Source organism: Trichophyton benhamiae, assembly GCF_000151125.1.
Source record: "Trichophyton benhamiae CBS 112371 chromosome Unknown contig00269.3, whole genome shotgun sequence".
Lineage (NCBI taxonomy): Eukaryota > Fungi > Ascomycota > Eurotiomycetes > Onygenales > Arthrodermataceae > Trichophyton > Trichophyton benhamiae.
In genome coordinates, this window is record NW_003315092.1 from 49064 (window position 1) to 69915 (window position 20852).

Genomic DNA, 20852 nt, shown 5'->3' on the forward strand with positions numbered 1-20852 from the left:
ATATATCAGTGGATTAGCCGAGAGGATTTTTATTTTTGATAACCAACTGACCCCTCCAGACCACCTTCCCACGGTGAGTAATTAACTATATTATAGGGTCTTGAAAAAAACCGTTTGAATTTCTTATCATTCTAACTACGAGTTGCGTTCATTCATCAGTATGGACCAGAGTAATTAGCGGGAGATATCGGACTATCTCGTCCTTTTTGACCCTGTCAGCTCGCTAAATTTGGCGAGAGACCCTCTCTTCTGCAATCTACTGATTTTGCAGTTATAAGTGGCTGTTATATATGGTTTGCCTGGTAGATCCGGATGTGAGTCGATCGTTAAGCGACCTGAGCTCGTCTGCAGGATCACCATCAATATCTGCAGCCTTGAAATGGCCTCTTACATACTTCCATACTCTGCTTCGGACACAGAGTATGCAAGGAATATGCGCTAAGAACATACTTCCGAAGACAGCTCGGTCAGGCAGTAGGCTGACAGGGCCTCGCCTATGATGCATCGTGCACGAAACTCCTCCCCCAAGCAGAATTTTCCTTGCTTTGACATATTCAACTTATCTCTCCAATAATAGAATGTGACCATCCGAACCTCATCCCGGTGATGCTTTCGACCCTTGCTCTTGGGGAAACATATCCGTAAAGAAGACGGGTCTCGTCTGCAGTCATCCCTTAGAAGCCGGAGGTTCCGTACCTGGGTAAAAACAAGTTCCGCTTGCAAGGAGGTCAGCCCAAAGACATCAATATTATCCCAATCAACGGGAACGATGGCGGTGCCGGGGCCTTGATGCTTTGCTGATTTCGCCACGCTCGGATTTTTTAGAAAGGGAGACAGAAAAGGGGCCAGCTAAAGGGTCGGCCAGAGAAAAATGCTTCTCTCATTATCCTTTGGGTATCCGTCTATCCAGCGCTAAAAACATTTGGCCAATTGGGAAGAAAGATCAGCGAATCCAGCTATATCTAATGTTTTTTTCCCCCTCTTTTCCGTGAAGGCCATATACTTGCATCTCTCGACTAGAGATCGATAGTTGGTGCTTAGGGCCGGTCTTGTGAAGCAGCTAGTGTTTATAAGGAGCGGCCGCCGTACGGAGTCGTAGTTTATATCAGACCAGTCTAGTGTCAGAACTCCTCCAGCCCGATTCCCCTCTTGCTATGGGGGACACGAGGGGCTAGCGTTTCGGCTTTCCGGGGAAAGCTGTCGTTTTTCCATCTCTCCGGGGATGTTGTGGAACATATCGATTTTATCTCAAGGCAAACGACAGTCACAGGCATACACGGCCGCTCTTCTGCTTCAGCGCCAAAATCTCTTCGCCGTTGACCCAACAAGATGGCTAACGTCTTCATCTTCCAGTTGTGCACTCTTCCGCTGCTATGTCGAAGTCTAGCGAGCGTTATGGTCGACGGGGTTTTCCCCGAGATCAACATCTTCTCCGCGGTACGATAGCGATAGGCGAACTGAACGTAAGTAGTACTCGGACCGCCAAATGGCTTAAAGGGGCACCGTCAGTCCTTGCAAGCTAGGTATCACAGACCTGGGGTCTTATATTTGCCGTCGTTATTATCACGTAGTTGTACTCCGTATAAAGTCGCCATTCTCTCCTCATTCCAAGCCCTAGAGCCGCAGATATCGAAATCCGGGGAAGACTCCGACCAAGTACCACGAGGAGCCGCCTTCTAGAAAACAACCAAACGCCGTGGCAAGGCTTGTTTTCGCTGCCTAAGCAGGCCGCGAGCGGGAAACGGACGGTTCCTGTTCCATTCCCGTCCAGAGAAATTCTAGCACCGAGCAGAGGCGCCTCTGGTTGGCCTGCCGTGCTGAGTGATAGACTGCGTCCTGCTCCAGCGAGAATCCACGGCAGCCCTCAGGCTTAACCGAAGTTTCTTCCCATCTCGTTTGCCTCCACTTGCACCGGAAATGCTCCGGGAAAGTTCCCTCTTTGCCGTCTTTCGCCCTGTGTTCCGCCCTGGATTCCAGATCATCTGCTGTGTGTGCATTTGTAGCCGTAGAGTAGTTAACCCGCTGAGCGGAACGGACGACAGGAGCTTCTGCTTCGTCCTCTGTGCCAGCCAGCCCAGCCGTCTTCTCTATTAAAGCCCGACCTGCCGTGATATAGAGGTAGTTAGCCAGAAACCTCTTCGTCTCGTAAAGCAACAGCTATCCCTGTCAGATCCTGCCGTCGTATCGGTGCAGGCAGTTCGTTGTTAGCTAACCACCTAGCCGGAAGCTCGGAAAAGGCGGCGCACAGAGAGAGAGAGAGAGATCTCGAGATGGCAGACGAAGTCATCGAGCTCGAGGGGAAGCCAGCGCCTGAGCAGGAGGCCGTTGTCATCGACGAGAAGAGAGAGAAAGCATTGATTGCGAAGATTGACAGGCACATCGTCCCGTTTCTCGTTGGCCTGTATCTGTTCAGCTTCCTCGATCGAGGTTTGTTCTTCTGCCTTTGGCCATCGCGCGACTTAACTAGTAACTAGCAAAAAGAAGCCACAAGCTGACAAGTTGACCGTCTTCAGTGAATATTGGAAATGCCAGGCTGTACGGCCTCGAAGAGGACCTGGGGCTGAAAGGAAACCAGTATCAGATTGCTGTGTCCATCCTCTTCATCCCATACTGTGTGAGTAGTATCCCGGGAGTTCGTGACAGGAAAGAGACGGCCACCCTGCTAACAGCAAGGACAGCTCCTCGAAGTCCCCTCGAACCTGTTCATCCGCCGATTCACTGCCTCCCGATACATCTCAGTCATAACGACGATATGGGGTCTCGTGGCCACGCTGTCGGGAGTCACCCAGAACTTCGCCGGCATGGTTGTCTGCCGGTTCATCTTGGGCGCTGTTGAGGCTGGCCTGTTCCCCGGCCTGATCGCTTACATGACGCTCTTCTACGGGAAAAGGGAGATCGCCCTACGAGTAGGATATCTCTTCAGTGCCGCTGCCGCCGCCGGTGCGTGCGGTGGCCTTCTAGCGTATGCCATCGGGTTTCTGGATGGCACCGCTGGCCTCAAGGGATGGCGGTGGATCATGATCCTTGAAGGTATCCCATCGTTCTTGATCGGAATAGCCACATGGTTTGGGCTCGCAGATGACCCAGATACGGCTTACTACCTTACTGAAGAAGAAAAGGAGATTGGGAGAGCCCGTCGAAGACGTGAGATCGGCCAGACGGACTCCGCGCAGCTGTTCCATGTTGCCGATGCAAAGGAGGGCGCAAAGGACTGGACCATCTATCTCTTCTGCCTTGGCCAGTTCGGCACCGACGCCGTGCTATACGGGTACAGTACCTTCTTGCCAACCATCATCAAAGCCTTCGGAGACTGGACTGGCCCCCAGGTGCAGGCGTTGACCATCCCATGCTATGCTCTGGGTGCAATCACATATCTCATCATTGCTTGGTTCAGTGATCGATGGCAGAAGAGAGCAGTCTTCACCATAGCCTTCACCTGCGTTACCATACTGGGATATGGCTTGTTGATCTCTGACACCTCCTCGGGCGTACACTACTTTGGCTGCTTCCTCGTCGCCTGTGGTGTCTATGTTGCTGTCGGACTTCCTACCGCCTGGCTGCCAACAAACCTTCCCCGATTCGGCAAGCGTGCATTCGCTACCGGCCTGCAGCTCACTCTGGGAAACACATCCGGCATCGTCACCCCGTTCCTGTACCCTCACCATACCGCTCCTCGCTATGTCATGGGCCATGCCGTCACTCTGGCACTAGCGGGCCTTTCCGTCTTGATCTATGGTTTCATGTGGTTCCATTATTCTCGCATCAACAAGGCTCGTGCAGAGGGTAAGGAAGACTACAAGATCGAAGGCATGACCCACGAAGAAGTACAGGAAATGGGTGATCGTAACCCTCAGTTCAGATACAGCACCTAAATCTGTGCCTGTCTTCAACGAGTTGGTTTGAATATATATCTATTTTTTTGAGGCACGGATTACTCGTTATCTGGCGTTTCCTCTTCTATGCACCCTTAGATCGTTAGATCCTCAAGATGCATTTCACATACACTAGCATGACTCTCGGTCTAAGAACCTACAGTTGAAAGCAGTTAAATATAAAATGAATCGTTCCATCTTTTATCCATGTGTTCATGATCTTTAGCCTTCCTGCCAGTTGGTTTCCCTCTTTTTCCCTAATTGAGCAATATAAACGTCAAAAATACATCACACGTCGTGAAACAAGGAGCATATTCAACCGCTAGCAGATCGCATTCAGGCATATTAACCGCTGCAAGACTTCTTGACAGTAGTGAATTGGTCTAGTATCGGTCGAATTAACCTACAACACAAGGGTCGCTCCACACCATCACCTCACCCGAACTATGAACCGGAACAGGCCGGATCCTTCCAAAAAATATAACACCAATTGATTCTATAATGTCATGACATCCCCACGCCCGAGACGAGAGTATACCGTCTTCCATGGGTAAAGCACGACATCTAACTATCCAGAAACTGAGCAGAAAAAACAGGGTACGTAATATCACAGACCTCATGGTTAGTTGGTAGGTGGTGGATAATTCTCCACACGATCAAAATCTGTCCCAACAGCCGTCTCTGCCTGCCGCTTCATCGGGGATTAGAGTCATCCGTTTGTTAGCTATAACCCACAAGATATTTATCCCAATCAAGATGGTCCCTATAGAACAACCGGACATAGTATCAGCCAGCGGAGAAAATGCCCCATAGACTTTCAACTCACGACAGAACCTGTTGACCTGTGATTAGAAATGCATGGGTGATGACACGGTGGAGAATCGGTCATCAACATGGGTACCACTCTTAGGTCATAGGAGGCCAGTACCAGCCGTAGTCATTTCGGAAAGAAGTTCACCATTAAAAGGGCCTGAATAAAGAGCTGATCCTAGATACTCCGACTCATAGTCAAAGCTATCTCTTCAGCGGGATTATTCGCTTCGCAGTCACCCTTGGGGCCCCTGATACCAAGGTCTCGGATGTCAACGGACGTTCCGGCAAGATGGAAGACTCCCTATCCCCATGGACTCGCCAACTAAACGAAGCTGTCGTTGATGTTTGTTTGTTGTCGTTCCAGAACTGAAGAAATCAGATAAGATTCGATGGTCCGCTTTAATAGTGTCACGTGAAAGCTCATATGATGGACTAACTTTGATCCGTGAATTAAGGTTTCAGAACTGCCGAGGCCCAGAAGCCCATACTATACGGAGCACTCAGTAAACATTTTGATTCAAGAAATTCATTTACCCACAGATCTACGGCGTGGCTAAAGTAGCTCTGGAGTTTCTGGTTCTGATAATGGTACCAATGAAGGTGAGATGTCGTTACCAGCTATTAGAAATGGTGAGCATCTGTTGTTTTAGTGAACCGGAAACAAGGCAGCCCGTGCCCTCGGGTCATAACAACCGAGCAACAGCTAGAGGTTAACTGATTATCCAGCCACGTGCAAAGAGGCTGCGGGTTAGTTAGCTAAGTACCTCCCGGCCATGGTCGGTAATGGAGTCAAGCAAGGCTTGCTGTCATGAAAAATGCCCCCAAGGTTGGTATAAATAAAGAGCTCTATGAGGGGCTCAACTGTGTATTGGTTACACACGGACATAAGCCCGGAGTTAAGGCTTCGGGCAATATCTTGCTCACTAATACTCCATCTAGCTGGTTAACCGCAATACCCCGGGCACCTTTCATACCTTCTTTGCAGAAGATGAAGAAGCACAGCGGTTGTATGAATTATATTTCTTGAAGATCTCTATAACAGACTGCAATTACGTACGTGTTGCATCCTTGGCCTCCGCAACTTCAGCTTGCCATAACAACACCTGGCAAGTGGTCGTCATCGAATATCCTTGTCAAGCTGCCTATAACAAATGTTATGGCAGCAAAGGCAGTAGCTGTTATCGCAGGCGTCGGCCCAGGGACGGTATGTTGGGTTCCATGCACACCCTATGTATCCATTTTATAGCTTTTGTAACGCCAATTCTTTCCTATAACTATAGGGGGCTTCTATTGCTCGCCGCTTTGCTCAAAAGTACCCAGTAGCTCTGCTGGCTCGCAACCCAAAGAACTACGAGGGAGTTGTCGACGATATCTCTAAAGGCGGTGGAAAAGCCGTCGGGTTTAGTGCAGATGTATCAGATGCAAGCAGCATCAATCGTGCATTTGCGGAGATCGACAAAGCTTTTCCTGGCAGCCTGCTCGCAGCTGCTGTGTACAACGTTGGCGGAGGCCTTTCTGTAAAGCCGTTCCTTGAGCTGACCGAGGATGAGTTCACTCAGGGATTCAAAACTAATGGGTATCCATTCATTTAATCCCGAGCAGTGGTCACGGCTATTAATTGATACCTTGGGCTAACTATTTCATTATCAAAGACTGGGAGGCTTCCATTTCTCTCAGGCTGCCATTCCACGGCTCCAAAAGGCCACTGAGCTGGAGCTTCCTCCTACGTTGATATTTACCGGTAACTATTAGTACCTAAACATCTGAATAGTATACATTTGCATACTAATATCAGGTCATTAGGTGCCACTGCAAGTCTGAAGGCATCGGCAAAATTCTCATCGTTTGCGTCAGGCAAGTTTGCTTTGCGAGCTGTGGCGCAATCCTTGGCTAGAGAGTTTGGTCCTCAAGGCATACACGTCTGTCATGCCATTGTTGATGGAGTTATCGACATTGAACGGACAAGCCATATCCAATTTGGCTCCCCTGATTCAAAGCTAAATCCTGATGCTGTAAGTATCCAGCTGCCTGATACTAAGTCTTTTTCGCAGCCCGCACTTCTCGATGTGCTAATTTATGAACCTAGATTGCAGAAACATACTGGCACCTACATTCCCAGCCGAGAACGACATTCACACATGAGATTGATCTACGTCCGTACGTAGAGAAATGGTAACTTACTTAACCTAGCTTCTCAGCCTATTTTCATTTCATAATTGATGGTGTATGCGGAAAATTGTCAACCTGTCTCTCTCCTAAGCTGCTGCAACTAACATTGAATACTCCAAATTAAAAAGTTGTTGAACATTCCTCTAATCTAAACTGTAGTTCTAAGCCATGGTGCTCACGAACCATCCATTTTTCTCATTGTATAGATCATAAGGAGTGACTCCAGTCAGTACCGGGTACCGTGGTTGCCCATTCTTATCCGTACACTGCACTGGATCATTAATGCAAGTGGCCAACATCTGTCCCACTGCACGTCCCTCAAATAAAGCGCCGTGCAAGTAGCCGTAAAACTCCTGACTTGTCGCCTCACCAGCAAAAGAGAGTCGGCCAACGTTTGCTCGGAGATTTTGGTGTGCCTGCAGACTGGTTGATGGGGGCCAGTTTGAATACGAACCATAAGCCCTAGACATAGTTAGTTATCAAATAGTCTATGATGATCCAAGGCTGCCTACATACCAGGGCTCCTGGTTCCATCGCGGATACCAAATATCAGTTGGGTCAGGGATGCTTTCTCCAAACATCGTCCGAAGCACTTTCATAATCTCTTCCTGGGTCTCCTGGTTCGTTTGGGCTTCGACTCTGCGTGCCTGTTTACCCACAACGGTGCCTACAAGGATTCCAGAGCCTTGGAGAGCACCTGGAAGGTCTAGCGGTTGGAAAAGAGGGTAGTAACCTCTCTCATGGGGGTCAGCGTACATAAGATACTGACTGTTTGGCCAGAACGCTTTGTCGAATTGGAGGAATATCTTGGTATATGTTCCTATCTCAAAACTTGAGATGGCAGATTTTTTCCAGCTAGGGAATGGAGGGTAGAATTGTACCACATCACGCTGCAAAACTCCCAGTGAAAATGTTGCAACTGCATAATCAGCTTGGATACAGCCACCGTCGTTGGTTATGACAGTCACACCGTTGTCCGTATAGTTAACAACCTAGACAACGGTGTTCAGGAGCAGTCTGGGATCATTGGGCTGAAGGAATGTAGCAGCCTCGCCTCTAATAAAGGTGCCTAGTAGTTTCAAATAGCCAACTTGTCAAAAGCGAAACCCGGAAGAATAGGAGGGGTAACTTACTGTAGCCCCGTTGATCATAGACGAAAAGGTTATCATCAGAAAAGTGTTTGAAAGTGGCGTTGTCAGCAACAGATGAGAAAACTGCAGAATTCTCCTCTGGAGTGAAACTAGATTCGAAGTCGCTGCCAAACCAGTCTGCAAACTGTGCATGTGCATTATTCGCAGCTGGATTCCATCCCATAAATCGAAGGGCCGCACGAACTGTTTTGTCTTGAATATTATTCTTTAACAGTGACCCAGCATGAGTAACCACCTTTTCCATAGCGGCTTGTGCATTGGCTATTATCTTGGAAAAATCATTTTTGCCGGTCTTATCGTATGTTGTTTTGTTGTCATAGTCGGTCGCCCTGTAGAGACGCGGTAAGCATCTTTAGTAGAGTATCATATTGCCGACAACTTACAGGGCTTGAAGCTTGTATTTTTTGGCCTTAATATAGCATTAGTCAGTCCAGTCCAACAAACATCTGTAAATTGCTAGGTCAAGCTTTCTATACCAGCGTGAATATCGGATTTTCCGGGTGGTCGTCTCCGCCTAGCCCTTCAACCTATATTTGGCGTCATAGTTAACCCAGGTTTGCTTCGGTACGATATGGGGTTGATCTCAATTAAGGGCCTACCCAGTTTGCGCCGGCCTCAACGGTATATGGGGACCCGTCTTTCTTCTTCCCAAACTTGACATTATGTAAACGCCCGCCAATTCTATCTTGATATTCAACAATGATAAAATCTGTTATCGACTGGTTTGCAAGTGTTTGCTAAATTGAACAGGGTATCTTCTGTTAATTCCTTAAAAGTTCATTACTATGTAGCACTGAGGCAACAGGGGCCTACCGCAGCGGTAATCCCAGCAACACCTGCACCTCTGTATTCTGTAAGTATACCTCCACGAAAAAAATGACAAAAATTGTCTGTGAAACATACAGGACTGCGACTTTCGTCTTTCGGCAAGCAGGTTCTGTCTGCCCATGCTCAATAGGTTTTCCATGGATGATAGGTATCCCAAGACAAGCTGCGAGAAACACGGAATTGAGCCTCATGCTGACTGAGTATATTTCCAGCTAGTGACAACCTAAAAGGGAGAAAATGACCAGGGAAGCCGAGGTCTCAAGAGTACATTCAGCACTGTAAATTATGCGCCCGCTCCTTGGGAAACATGAACGAAACCCGACCATTCTGGAACGACAGTCCCATTTATAAGTCCTCTTTCACGAAGCCCCAAATTTGAGGCCTCGAGCGGGGGTACGGTCTACTTGATGGTCAGACCAAGCAGCAATCGACTGATTGCTAGCGAAGCAAAGCCATATGATATTACTGGCTACACATTGTCAGCTGGAGGGCATATCCGCGTTACATCAGCGGCTTGGTATGCAATAGGTAGTTAACTAGTTAACTAGTTCTTTCTTCGGACAAGACCTGTATTCTGGGGTCTCAAAAATTCGGGCGTTGTCCACTGCAGCATGGGCGGACAGCCACCTTCCACAAAGCGACTCCGTTGCTTGACAGGATATAACACCCATCACTTTTGGACCAAAATGGGACACAAGAGAGCTATTATACTCCGTATTGCTCAAAGACAAGGGCAGCAAGTGCTTCAGCTTGCATCTCTCCCCACGGGGCGATGTCCATGTCACGCGGTCAGGACAAACCGAAGGCTGCCATCGTGGCAGAAACATCACTAGATCCTCCTCCATCATTGCTGGCCCCCGCGCTGTCCAACATCGGAGCTCGCACGCCGTCAAGCAAGGCAATTCGGTGCGAGCATGCAAGCAGGCTCCTTCATTGCGGGTTAGGCGCGCGAGGCGAACCAACCGCCCGTCTTTCTCCGTGTTTGTTGGACGCAAAAACATTGAGATCTCGACGTGGTTGAAAGCCGGAAAAAGCAACAAGAAGAAAAAAGAAACAAAATAATAATATGCTTACATAACAAACGGCCATTACATAATCTGGAGAAGAGCTCTATCACGTGATAATGTTATCACCTGATTGTTGACTAAGCAGAGTCAATAAACGCTGGGACAAACTTGGAAATATCAACGTCGAGCACAAACAGCCGAACAGCTCCAACTGTGAGGGGACATCACAGCTTACTCCCCGCGACTTCCGAAGATTTACCTCTCGATTCTAGCCAATATATCCCCACGCGGTGAAAGGAACCATGGTGTTGAACCCGCAACAAACAGGCTTTTCGGACGACTCGCCACCGTCGGATAGCGATTCATACTTCTCGAGCTCCGAGTATTCAGAAGGCGGACAGCTTTCTCGGTTTGCCAAATATCCCACACGAGTTGAATTGCCGCCATTTAGCCTCATCAAGCGGATATTTTACTGGACTGAGGCCAACTACCAACGAAGCATTAGCCGCCTAATCGAAGACCGCCTAGACTTCGTCCGCGTGATCACCAATCGGTTCCCAACCCAAGAAGAGACGGATGCGCTAGTTTCGCAAGCTTCGACTATGCAGAACATGCCTTGTTACGGAGGGGTTGTGAGCCTAGCTGTAGGATCGTTTATTGCAAAATCGAAAAATGCTGCAGAAGAGGCGGCCGCCAAAAAGTCAGCCAGCGAACACTTTACTCCAAATCAGAACCGACCCCTACTCAAGCTGAACCCAGGTGAACTGAAAGGCAGACTCATAAGAGCTTCATTTATATTGCCGATATTTGGATTTATTGGTCTCGTCTTCGGTGAGGTCGTCGGTGAGGCAGTTTCCAAAGTCAGCATGTCCACAGACCCCAGATTAGTGCCTTTGTTTAAGGAGGTTGGACAATTAGACCAGCAGGAGGTTATGGCTCGTATTAGGCGGCACAATGCAGAAAGATTAGCAGCGGCTCGTCGCCAACGTAACAATCTGCATCCTGCCTCTCAGCCTCAACGACCGGAATATTATGCTGCTAATGATACCAGCCCTACGAACAGCTATGGTCAACAAGGAGCCACTGAATCTTCCTATTACCAGAGCCAGCCTGACATCCAGGCAGGATACAGCAACCAGTCAGCCATCGGAGATTCGAAAATCCTCAGAGAGACCTATCGACAAGGAGAAACCTCGGAGTATTCTACTTCATCTTCATATCCTAGTACAAATGATTATTCGAGAGATTGGAGACAACAGCAGACATACCCTCCCGCTCGCGACAGTTCTACTTCTAGTACAGAAGGGAAGAGTTTCTGGGATGATGATGCGAGCCCTGTAAGCTCAGAGTTCACATCTACCACTGACCCATCGTCCTCCCCCGCCCCACACTCCGGAAGTGCCTGGGCGCGTATTCGCCAACAATCCATGGGTGACTCTTCTGCAAATTCTGGAAACAATAACACCTCCTCATCAGGATGGTAGAGTCGCCAGATTGATGGTAGCGAGCTGCGCCTTATTACTATAATAAGACATGACGTATCTGTAAAATTTAAAGAATATACCAATACTCTCGATGTAACAATAGGCACAACAATGCAAGATCTAGCATGATTCTCTCTATGTGGAGTTCTGTGGATAAAACATTAATCAAGCCCCTGATTCAATTAGTTAATATCTAATGGTTATATGGATGGGGGGGCTTGCCCGTTTAGATAGACGGCGGTGAATAGCTAAAAGTGACCAGTGATAAAACGTAAATGGGTCATAGATAAGAATAATCATAAGAATTTAGGTAGGATCAAAGAGGGCAAAGATTAACCAAGCCCATGAATACTACTAAGACATCAACATAAACCAGAAAAAATCGCTCGAGAGATAGACATGTGATCAGATCGTAAATAATTACCAAATGGTCCAAAGCAAATTGGAAAATGAATAGAAATAGTAAAAAGGAATTGAGTAGTAAAATGGGTATCGGCATCTAATCAAGCACCCACATTCGAACTCACTTCCACAACTCAAACGCGAAATAGAAGAAAGGAATTAATTAACTAGATTCTGTTCTCAATCGGACCGTTTATTGCCAGGCTCTCGTATGGAGAACACACATCCTGACGGTCTGAAGCAGGGGAACGTCCATTACGGGGTCGACTTGAGCTCCTCATGCGGTCAGTAAGGTTGCGAAACTTGAACTGTACATTATCGTTGACACTCCTGCCTCGTTTGTGGGGATCAGCAGATGCTCTCATGTTGCCCTCTAGCTGGTGCAGCGATTGCTGATGTGCGGGTAACGATGCTGCGCGGAAGTTGGGGTTCGGGTTAGGGGGCCCAAAAAGCCCGGGGCTGTGAGAATCATCAATCGCAATGTTTATCGTACCGACTCCAGAGATGAGGGAGTTTCGCCCTTCGTCATGCGTTGGACCATCATTTTGCACAGATGCAGCTGGCGGCGGTGGTTGGCGTGATGGAGGCGCCGGTGGAGGTGGTGGCGGCGGAGGAGTAGCAGTGGCATGTAAATGTTGTAACTCTGGAAGGAGAGGAGGTGGTGGACCGGAGGGTATACGGGAATGTTCAGCTCGTAGGTTCTCTACTCGGGAATTTTCCAGTGTCATACCCTCGTTTGACGGCTCACGTTTGTGACCTGGAGTTCGGTTTGTCCGGCTACTAGGAAGTTGACGCTGGAAATGAGGATGAGTTGGCATACCATCTTCCGCTGGAATTGGAGCAGACATGGAGCGGGGGATATTGAAAGATGGCCTTCTCTCATAGCTATAGAATGCATCCGGGGGTGGTACTTCAGGTACTTCAGGTGCATCAGAGTCGTTGTATCCGGTGCTGTATTTAGGATGTCTCATAGCCCTAGGGGTAGCAGGAAGTCCAATTGGCATGGTAAACGGAACACGCTCATTTAGGCTAGATGGGGTAGGTCCTGTGCTTTTCGACATAGCCCTTTGGCTAAAAGAGCTATTGGATCTACCATGAGTTTGTGGGCCGGGGGAAGGAGAAGGACGACCAGAGAGAATTTGGTTGAGGCTTGCCTCTCCAGGGAGTGGGATGGGGGGAGCAGAAGGCCGACGAGCTAGAGATTGACGGCGAGCCTCAAGCTCCGCCGCAGCAGACCGTTTCCTGCCGTGTTCATCAAGCTGATTGTCAATCTGGTTATTACCGGGCAGCTGTGGTTGCGGTTGCTCATCATTCGAGTTGTATGCCGGGTAGACTGGATCAGAACGATTGCCAGTTTCTCCACTGGTATCACTATCTTTTTCGGTTCCATTCCTCTGCTCAGATGAAGAGTATCGAGGTGCACTTCTACTACGATTGTGGCGTCTATTTGCACTCCGCTCCCTGGATTTATAACGCTGTTTCCGCTCGGCATTCAACAGCCTGAACCTGTGGTCAATATCTCCACTGCTTTCAGCGGGAGACATCGGCACAGGGGATGTTGGTGACCTTATTGAGCGATCGAAATCTCGACGTCTGCTTGTGCTTCGTCCTGATACCCGGCTTCTAGCTCCAGGACTGTTGCTGCGCATTCGGCTACTCATCCTTCCATTTCGCGACGGCGGCCGAACTCCCACGTAGTCTTTAGAAGAGGACGAGTAGAGAGCGATGTCCTCTGGTGACATGGGAATGGGTGATGATGGTGACCTCTTAGCTGGCTGGATATATCTCTGTTTGCTTCTCCCACGTCCATTGGGATCCTTCGAGCTTGCTCTTGAGCCAGATTTCTTGTGTGGCTTTTGTCTCTGAGCATGATAACTGGCTCCATCAAGGCTGCTGATATACTTGTCGAGACTTTTTGCACTTAAAGGTACACTTGTACCTGACCTTGCGCTTCTGGTAGAGGCAGTTGGACTCATCACGCCATCCCCCCTCTCGCCATTTCGGCGGTTAGAGGACGGCTGTTGATAATACATTTCCTCCGATGGCGGATCCTCTGATGACTGATCGTCCACAGGAGGCCACTGTATCTGCAGCCCGTCAGGTTTGCGGGATTGTGAGCCGTTGCTACTCCGCTGATTCTGTCCTAATGCAGTCTCCAGTTTGTTTTCCCGGCCCGAAGAGGAACTCAGGGTCCTATCTGGTGGTACGGCTGTCATGGGCGTTTCCTTCTCCTTCATGGACTCATTTAATGGGGTGTATCTGGCTGGTGTTAAATACTCGAGGGTTTCCGTGGTAGTTTGGTTCAAGTTTGACACTGGTGGAGGTACAAGCGGTACGTCAATCACTTTTATTTCTTTGTCGGATTCAGAGGACTGGTCAACTGGAAGGCGGCTCCTGGGTGCTGATACAGTTGGGGTAGGATCGTTTGGTGACTCTCCGATGGACGGAAGACGTTCCCTCCCAAAGCTTGCAGGATGGGTACGAGAAACTGGAGTGGTTCCTTGGCCTCGATGACCACCTGGCCGAAGGCTACTATTGTAACCTCCAGGAGAAAACATTTGGTCTCCTAGCCCAGCATCGATTGGAGTAACCCCAGGCATATTGGTAGGGGTTCTATCGGCAGATGCAAGACCAGGGAACTGGAAGGTAGAGTTATTATTTGAACCAAATGAAGTTATGAGCTTGAGAGATTGATTCTTCAGACGAGAAGTTGGGGATAAGTTATTCAAAGGTGGGCCGTTCATCGGGGTAACTTGGTTTTTCTCTGAGGGCGGGTTGGAGCCAGAGGGATGACTAGTAGGACCTTTCCAAGATACGGGATTTGCCGTTTCAGTGCAGGAGAAACAACGCAGTGCTAAGTGCTGCTGTGAGTTGATAGCCGCGTGTTCTCCCCATTTGCGAACAAGGTACGATTGCCTGGTCCATGCAGCTGGTGTCAACAAACAACTTAGAAGCACGGCTTCCATAAACTGGTTCCTGGACACATAAAGCTCAACCGCAAGTTCTCCTTCCCCAATACCCATCAAGACCGCCGCGGCTGCGTGGGGGTCATTGGAAGCTATAAGCTTTTTCGCAAGTGCCTGGCCAGGCTCCTTTGAGGCTTCTTTCTTGGTCAATAAGCTAAGGGCCATAATCATCCAATTGACATATGAAGAGGTTGATGCTTCAACCATAGGCACCATTATATCAGACTCAGATGGAAGTAGCCACCTTGCTAGGATAGCTGAGTGTTGTGAGCCATAGGTATGTTGTTTAACTAATAGGCATCATTAGCTAGTGATGAAAGGAGGCAAGGCCAGGTAATTTCTTACATTCACTCCGTATCAGGTCTTCAATGTTTCCCTCCCATCCAAATATCACTGTCAACATTTGCCTTCGTAGTTCATCCGGTCCAAGGTTTGGGTCATCAAATCTGCGAGAAGGATTTATTGATACGCTATTTAATCGAGCGCGTATGTAGGGGAAGAGGTCGGTAACTGGGTCATCCCAGATTCCAGGAATAGAAACAGGGCGCAGCTTGGACAAGGTAGACTCTGTGGAGTTCATTGACATGGCATACCGCGCGGAGTAGCCAGAGTGAAGGGTTTCTGCAATGGATGGCCTAGGAGACCCAAGGGAGAAGGTGGTTGCTGAACCACTATAATTGGAGCCAGGAGGGCGGGGAGCATATGGTGTGCGGTTCCGGGGCCTAGAACCATTCGAAATAGGTACACTGTATCCTGATCCCGGACTCTTTGAAGCCTCAGCACGAACCAAGTCCAGTTTAGACTCAACGCCAGGCAAAGACCCTTGTGATGGGCGGCTTTTGTGTTTCTGTTCGGATGCAGTGTGTTTCGCCAGGGTCTCGACTGTGAGGGCACTCTCGGCAGCTGGGGGCTGCTCGACAGGTAGATCTGGTTTCTGCGGAATGTGCTGTGCATTTGCAACCATTACAGCGTTTGCTACATCATACTGTTGTATAGTATGGTTCGGGCCCATAGTGAAAAGTGTAGCAGTAGGTCCATAGTTTGCTATGCCTTGAATGCCTTGGATGGTTGGTATGGTTTCATACGAAACATTTTTTGTTCTGACATCCCACGCCAAACTCTCCCTATATTAAGCGTTAGCAGCTTCTAGAGTAATTGTGTATGGTCTCTGAGGATTGTCACTAACCCATCATTATGCTGAACAATGCGGCCGTTTTTCGACCAAGCCAACCATTTGGGACTGGTGTTATTTGATTCAGATTTCTTCAAGGCTCTTATAACTCGGGGTGATTCTGTGGATGGCTGTTTGGCTACGCTCCAAACAAATAAATCGCCGTCTATAGTTTGGGATGCCAACATATCGGTTTTCTGCTTGGTTGATGAAGCATGCCAGGAAAGAGAAATGACAGGTGACGGGCCCCTAGTAGTTGTGAGGGTGTGCAAAATGGTAAACGTTGGAAGAAGGGTAGCAATTAGAATGGATCCGTTGAGATATCTAATCAATTCAAGGTTAGTAAGAGCTTAAAGGGCTTGGGGAGGGTCAATCTTGCAAATACCCTATAGCAAAGGTGTTACAATCCATTGTTGGAGCCAAAGCAGTGATTGGGTCAAATATCGTGCGGGCAGATATGTGTTCCGAGGTTGATGGCTCAAACAATATGATTTCACCTTTGATGTTTCCTGCAGTCCACTCATTAGTTCTCGAAAGCGAATTACCTCCGGGCCCAAATAAAAAGCACAACTAACCAAATGCAACATGTCCATTCCGAAGCCAAGTAGCAACTCTGATAGGTTCAAATGAGACAAACCGGGTAATTTCTTGACCGGTGAAAAGATCCCATATTATCGCAGTGTGGCCAATGTCATAACTAACCACCAAACGCCCGGCCCCTCTTTCACTAACATTATCAACGGCTATTATCTGGACATCGTCGCGATGACGGTGAAACCTCCGGTCCACGGCCAAGCTGTCATGATGTAGAGCGATAACGGTCGGGCCTTGTGAGAATAGAAACAATGATGCGGTAGCGGCGCAAGGGCTGAGATCATTATTTAACTCGATAGGAGGGCTTGAGAGTAAGGCGCCCGAAGCTGAGCGCGAGCCCGAAGACGTCGACATCCGCACCCCATAGTGCTCGGAAGACATCTTCACGGGAGAGGAGTCTGTTAGAGGTGTTAATTAAGAGGACTGCGCATGGGGTCAGCCGGTAAAGAAGAACAGGACAAAGAAGAATGAAAGCGGCGACGGCAAAAGGAGAGGCAAGAAGAATGTTTATGATCAGACGGCAGGAGAAAAGAGGAGGGCGCTTGGGAGACCTGACTGACCTTGCGGAGGGATCCGTAGGCGCCTTCAGCGCCTTAACCTTGCATGAACAATAGTAAGAGACCCAGCGGCTAAACTCTTGCACAGCGGTTATGGAACAGACTGCGAGGCGTTATTATTCGAAGATGAGATGAAACTGAAAGATCGAAAACAAGGTCGCAAAATGAAATAGGCGCCGCGGGGCAGAGAGTAGTTTGGCGCTTGGAGTCCAACGGGAAAGTCAACGTAAAAGAAAGATATGCACGGAGTCGAAGATCTAACAGGCTAAATGCTCAATATAAACAGATGTCGAAGGTCCAAGATAAGAGACAGAGAGACAGAGTGAGAGAGGTAGAAGAGCACAGAGGAGGAGACTCTTTAGGGAGAGACTTCTGTCATCGACATCCGTCATCCGAAGCTGGAGAGAAAAGGGATGCGAGAAAGAGGGCCTCTGAAGGGGTTAGTCGATGGAAGAGTGAAACGCTTGCCGGAAAGAGAACATCGATGACCCCCAGAACCTTAAAGAAAATGAGTAAATATAGATGATAGTCCAACCGGGCAATGAGGTCAGGCTTCGCAGCTCCTATTTGTGCTTGGTATCGTGTTGACCTGACCTTAAATGGAGACGGCTGGCACGAATGGGGTGGACGGGGGCTAAGACCTAGTCGCTGCCGGGGGCCAGCAGTTTTCCCTTCGAGCTTGCTGTGCTTCAAGGAGGGTGGCTGGTTAATCAAGGGTAGAGCTCGCTGTGGGCACCAATAAGCGCCGGCATGGGTCTACTTTTCAAGGAACCAATTAGTATGGAAGTGTGCAGGTTGACCATAAAAAGAGAGCCTTCTGAGGTTGGAGGCCAGAGTTATGAAACCACTTGGGCTTCTCGAAGGGCTGTGGATGAACCTTCCATTATTCGCCAGTAAACGTAGCCCATCCCTTAGTGGAGCGTAACTGTTTGTGCTCCGTTGGCCGTTGACTTTCTCGCTGTTGACAGGCAAATCCTTGTGTTAGAGCCAGTAAGTATATGCAGTAATATAGTATGCCACGCTCTCCGTCAACCTCGAGATAAGGACCGCCGAATGGATAAGAATGCAGGTAACCGTGCGGGAAGAGAGGAAGGAAAAAAAGCAAGTAGAGTCGATCTCTGTCAGTGAGGGCGCCTACTTCATGCAAAATGCGAAAGCGAAAATGTCATTGTTGGTTGATTAGAAGACAATACTCCGTAGCATTGCAAAGCAATATGCTGGTACATCATGCTAGCCGACCCTCGCCTGATCTCGAAAGCGGTTCTCGTTGAGCATCCAGGCTAGACAGCGTGTCCTCCTCGACAGCTGTCTGCAGGCATGAGACGCCTCGTCGGGGCTGCAATACTCGCCAGGTAAGTGAAGAGCGTGGGGCCGGAAGTGATGAAAGTAGCCAAGTGACAAGGATCACAGTTAGTGTCCGTCGCTCTCAGGTTCTTCGGCAACGGGATTGGCTCGAGGGATTGCAGAGAGTTCTTCACGCTGCAGCCCGCATCACAGCAACAACCCAATCACATCCCGACTAAAGGTGATGGCCCGGCTCCACACATCATCGCATGCGTTTGCGTGAGCGCTCGCTGGTGCTCAAGAGCGACGCTTCTTGCCCCCAAGGCGAACAACGCCATCCAGAGGGCCAGCGCGTAACGAGGGAGACGAGGGAAAAGGGAGCAATCGTTTCTTTCTCGAGATTTTAGCCCACCAATCCGCCCCGTGCGTGACGTGTAGCTAGCTAGTTGACTAGATAGACTTATCCAGCATCGCCCAAGTGTGTCTTGGTTAGCTGATGCCGTGCATATGGGGAATTAAGGCTTCGCTCGCTAGCCACTGCGGCCTCGCGGCCTCTGACGAGGATGACCACATCCCAACATCAGGATAGACGTACGATAGACGTTCGGTGCCTGAATGGCCAAGAGGCCTATTATGGAGGAAGAAATAGTCTCCGAGTCGTACGAAAGGCGTAGATTTCTCGTCGTCTACCCATGTAGGCTGCGAACTGATTGGCCAAGCTCTACTGCACACAGAAAGGAAAAAAAATCCAACTCTTCATCATCGCCGACCAAACAAGTCTTTTTCCCCCTTCATAAAGGTCATAATCACAGCTGATTTCCGACACCGCAGCTTGTGTTCATTTGGAGGAGGACCAAGGAGGGTTCAGGGAAGCGGGAACCTGGCTTGAAACCGCATATACAGCGTGAATAATATGTCAACCCTGATGTCGCTGCGCCACGGATGCCTGTATACCCGGCTGCCTCCTTTCCTAGCTATCTGGGATATTTTTAGCCCTTAGCCGCGATATCAGGTGTCTCGAAATACCCCATTATTTGAATGGACCTCAGGCGGGGTCTCAGATGCTTGTAAACACGGCTGGCCTTGCGGTGGAGTTTGAGCCGCAGCGCCGGGCGCATTTCCTATCAACAGGCAGCATCAGGTCCATAACGAGACGGTATCTGGACGAACAAAGGTCGATGGCGTTGCTAGAGGCAGTGATGAAACGTGCGTTAGCAGGCCAACTGATTAACTAATTTATGATGCAGGATCTTCATCCTTGGGGGTATTGCCTCACACTGCATACTGCTAGCTACTCGGCCCCCAAACTGCATGACAATGCTCTCGCAGGATGTCTGAGTGAGGGTCCATTAGTTGCGATCTCTGTACGCAACAGTCGCGTCTCCTTGTCGTCTTGCTGTCTCCCAGATACCCCTTGTTTTTTGCGTGTTGACAAATGTGGCACAGAAGATTTGCAAGGCAGCGCTGTAAAAGAAGACCCAATCCACTTGAGAGCACGTCATCATAACGACTATGGAGTAATACTCAGGGACAGCAGGCGCTAAACTGTTGATGAGTGATGAAGACGCGGGGAGATGGACCTGTGAAGATCAGAAGATGATGAAGATAGACGTTGAAGTTGAGTTGCCTGAGTTTTCCGGTTCTGTGGTTCAGGGTGGGACCCCGAAAGGAAGCTCAACCGTCTTCCCGAGCCACAACCGCAGTCCAGACATCGCCCTTTTACCCCCTTTTTTCAGGGCGTTTGTCTGGGGTCTCCAGGGACTTGGCTCTTTTTCCCTTTGCCTTGACCGTATCAGATATCCTGCAGAGTCACCCTACCAGCAGTTTTGTCAACAGAGGGTCAACGGCTTGATTTCAGGTGCTCATATTTCAGCAAGCATACTCGTTGACATCAGTTACAAGCTTTAACTGAGAGTTTCTTCATCCATGGATATGATATTCAAGATTCAACCTTACCCATGCCATCCTTGTTTTACCCTTTCCTGTTGCTCCGGCTAGAGGAAAAGGGTGGTTACAATTGAGGAGCCCAAATATTCGTTCCTTTGTTATTTCTACTGGAAGAATCATTGCTTCCAGTCAGAATATACACATCTATCTGTAGGTCGACTGAATCTACTACCCAAGCCCCTATTTTCTTATTTTTTTTTTTCTTTCTTTCTTTCGTTCTTTTTCCCCCTCCCTGTTCGTTTCCCTGATGCAAATCAGATTGTCATCAGGGCATACATATATCATAGATATACCTTGTAAGTACGACCATGAGTTCCAGACGTCACTGGCAGAAGATTATAGACGCTGACGAAGGATAGGATAAGCTGGCTTGAACCGTTTTAGGATTTATGCCGGTCTCAACCGCGGAATCCATGGCCTAGCTGACCCGAAAGAAAAAGGTACAAGTAACAAGCAGAGAAGTGATGGAAAGAGAATAAAAGTAAACAAACAAACAAACAAAAATGACGGGAGGAAAGAACGATATTCCTCTTCTCTCCTTCCGTTTTCATGTCTCATTTTGGCAAAGCAGGAACGATGGAATGAAGTTTTATTTCGTTGGTCCTGT

The 20852-nt window shown here is 48.8% G+C and overlaps 5 protein-coding genes across 5 annotated transcripts; 3 read left to right on the top strand and 2 right to left on the bottom strand.

Moving 5' to 3' along the window:
* Nucleotides 1-2270: 2270 nt before the first annotated feature.
* Nucleotides 2271-3872, top strand: ARB_01703 (MFS transporter, putative; the record flags this gene model as incomplete). The annotated part of the gene is made up of 3 exons (XM_003011902.1): nt 2271-2427; nt 2514-2614; nt 2670-3872. 3 exons carry the CDS (start codon nt 2271-2273, stop codon nt 3870-3872), a joined length of 1461 nt encoding a protein of 486 aa, XP_003011948.1.
* A 1621-nt stretch (nt 3873-5493) lies between these two features.
* ARB_01704 (uncharacterized protein) lies at nt 5494-6277 on the top strand (the record flags this gene model as incomplete). The annotated part of the gene is made up of 4 exons (XM_003011903.1): nt 5494-5511; nt 5625-5738; nt 5773-5889; nt 5966-6277. 4 exons carry the CDS (start codon nt 5494-5496, stop codon nt 6275-6277), a joined length of 561 nt encoding a protein of 186 aa, XP_003011949.1.
* A 738-nt stretch (nt 6278-7015) lies between these two features.
* ARB_01705 (flavin containing polyamine oxidase, putative) lies at nt 7016-8954 on the bottom strand (the record flags this gene model as incomplete). Its single annotated transcript, XM_003011904.1, has 6 exons — nt 7016-7316; nt 7371-7773; nt 7946-8334; nt 8389-8414; nt 8605-8714; nt 8909-8954. The coding sequence occupies 6 exons, from the start codon at nt 8952-8954 to the stop codon at nt 7016-7018; spliced, it is 1275 nt and encodes a 424-aa protein (XP_003011950.1).
* Nucleotides 8955-10142: 1188 nt separating this feature from the next.
* On the top strand, nt 10143-11324 carry ARB_01706 (endo-1,3(4)-beta-glucanase, putative; the record flags this gene model as incomplete). The annotated part of the gene is made up of 1 exon (XM_003011905.1): nt 10143-11324. One exon carries the CDS (start codon nt 10143-10145, stop codon nt 11322-11324), a length of 1182 nt encoding a protein of 393 aa, XP_003011951.1.
* A 569-nt stretch (nt 11325-11893) lies between these two features.
* On the bottom strand, nt 11894-16838 carry ARB_01707 (WD domain, G-beta repeat protein; the record flags this gene model as incomplete). The annotated part of the gene is made up of 5 exons (XM_003011906.1): nt 11894-14982; nt 15038-15816; nt 15879-16187; nt 16249-16372; nt 16439-16838. The coding sequence occupies 5 exons, from the start codon at nt 16836-16838 to the stop codon at nt 11894-11896; spliced, it is 4701 nt and encodes a 1566-aa protein (XP_003011952.1).
* Between the last annotated feature and the right edge of the window lie 4014 nt (nt 16839-20852).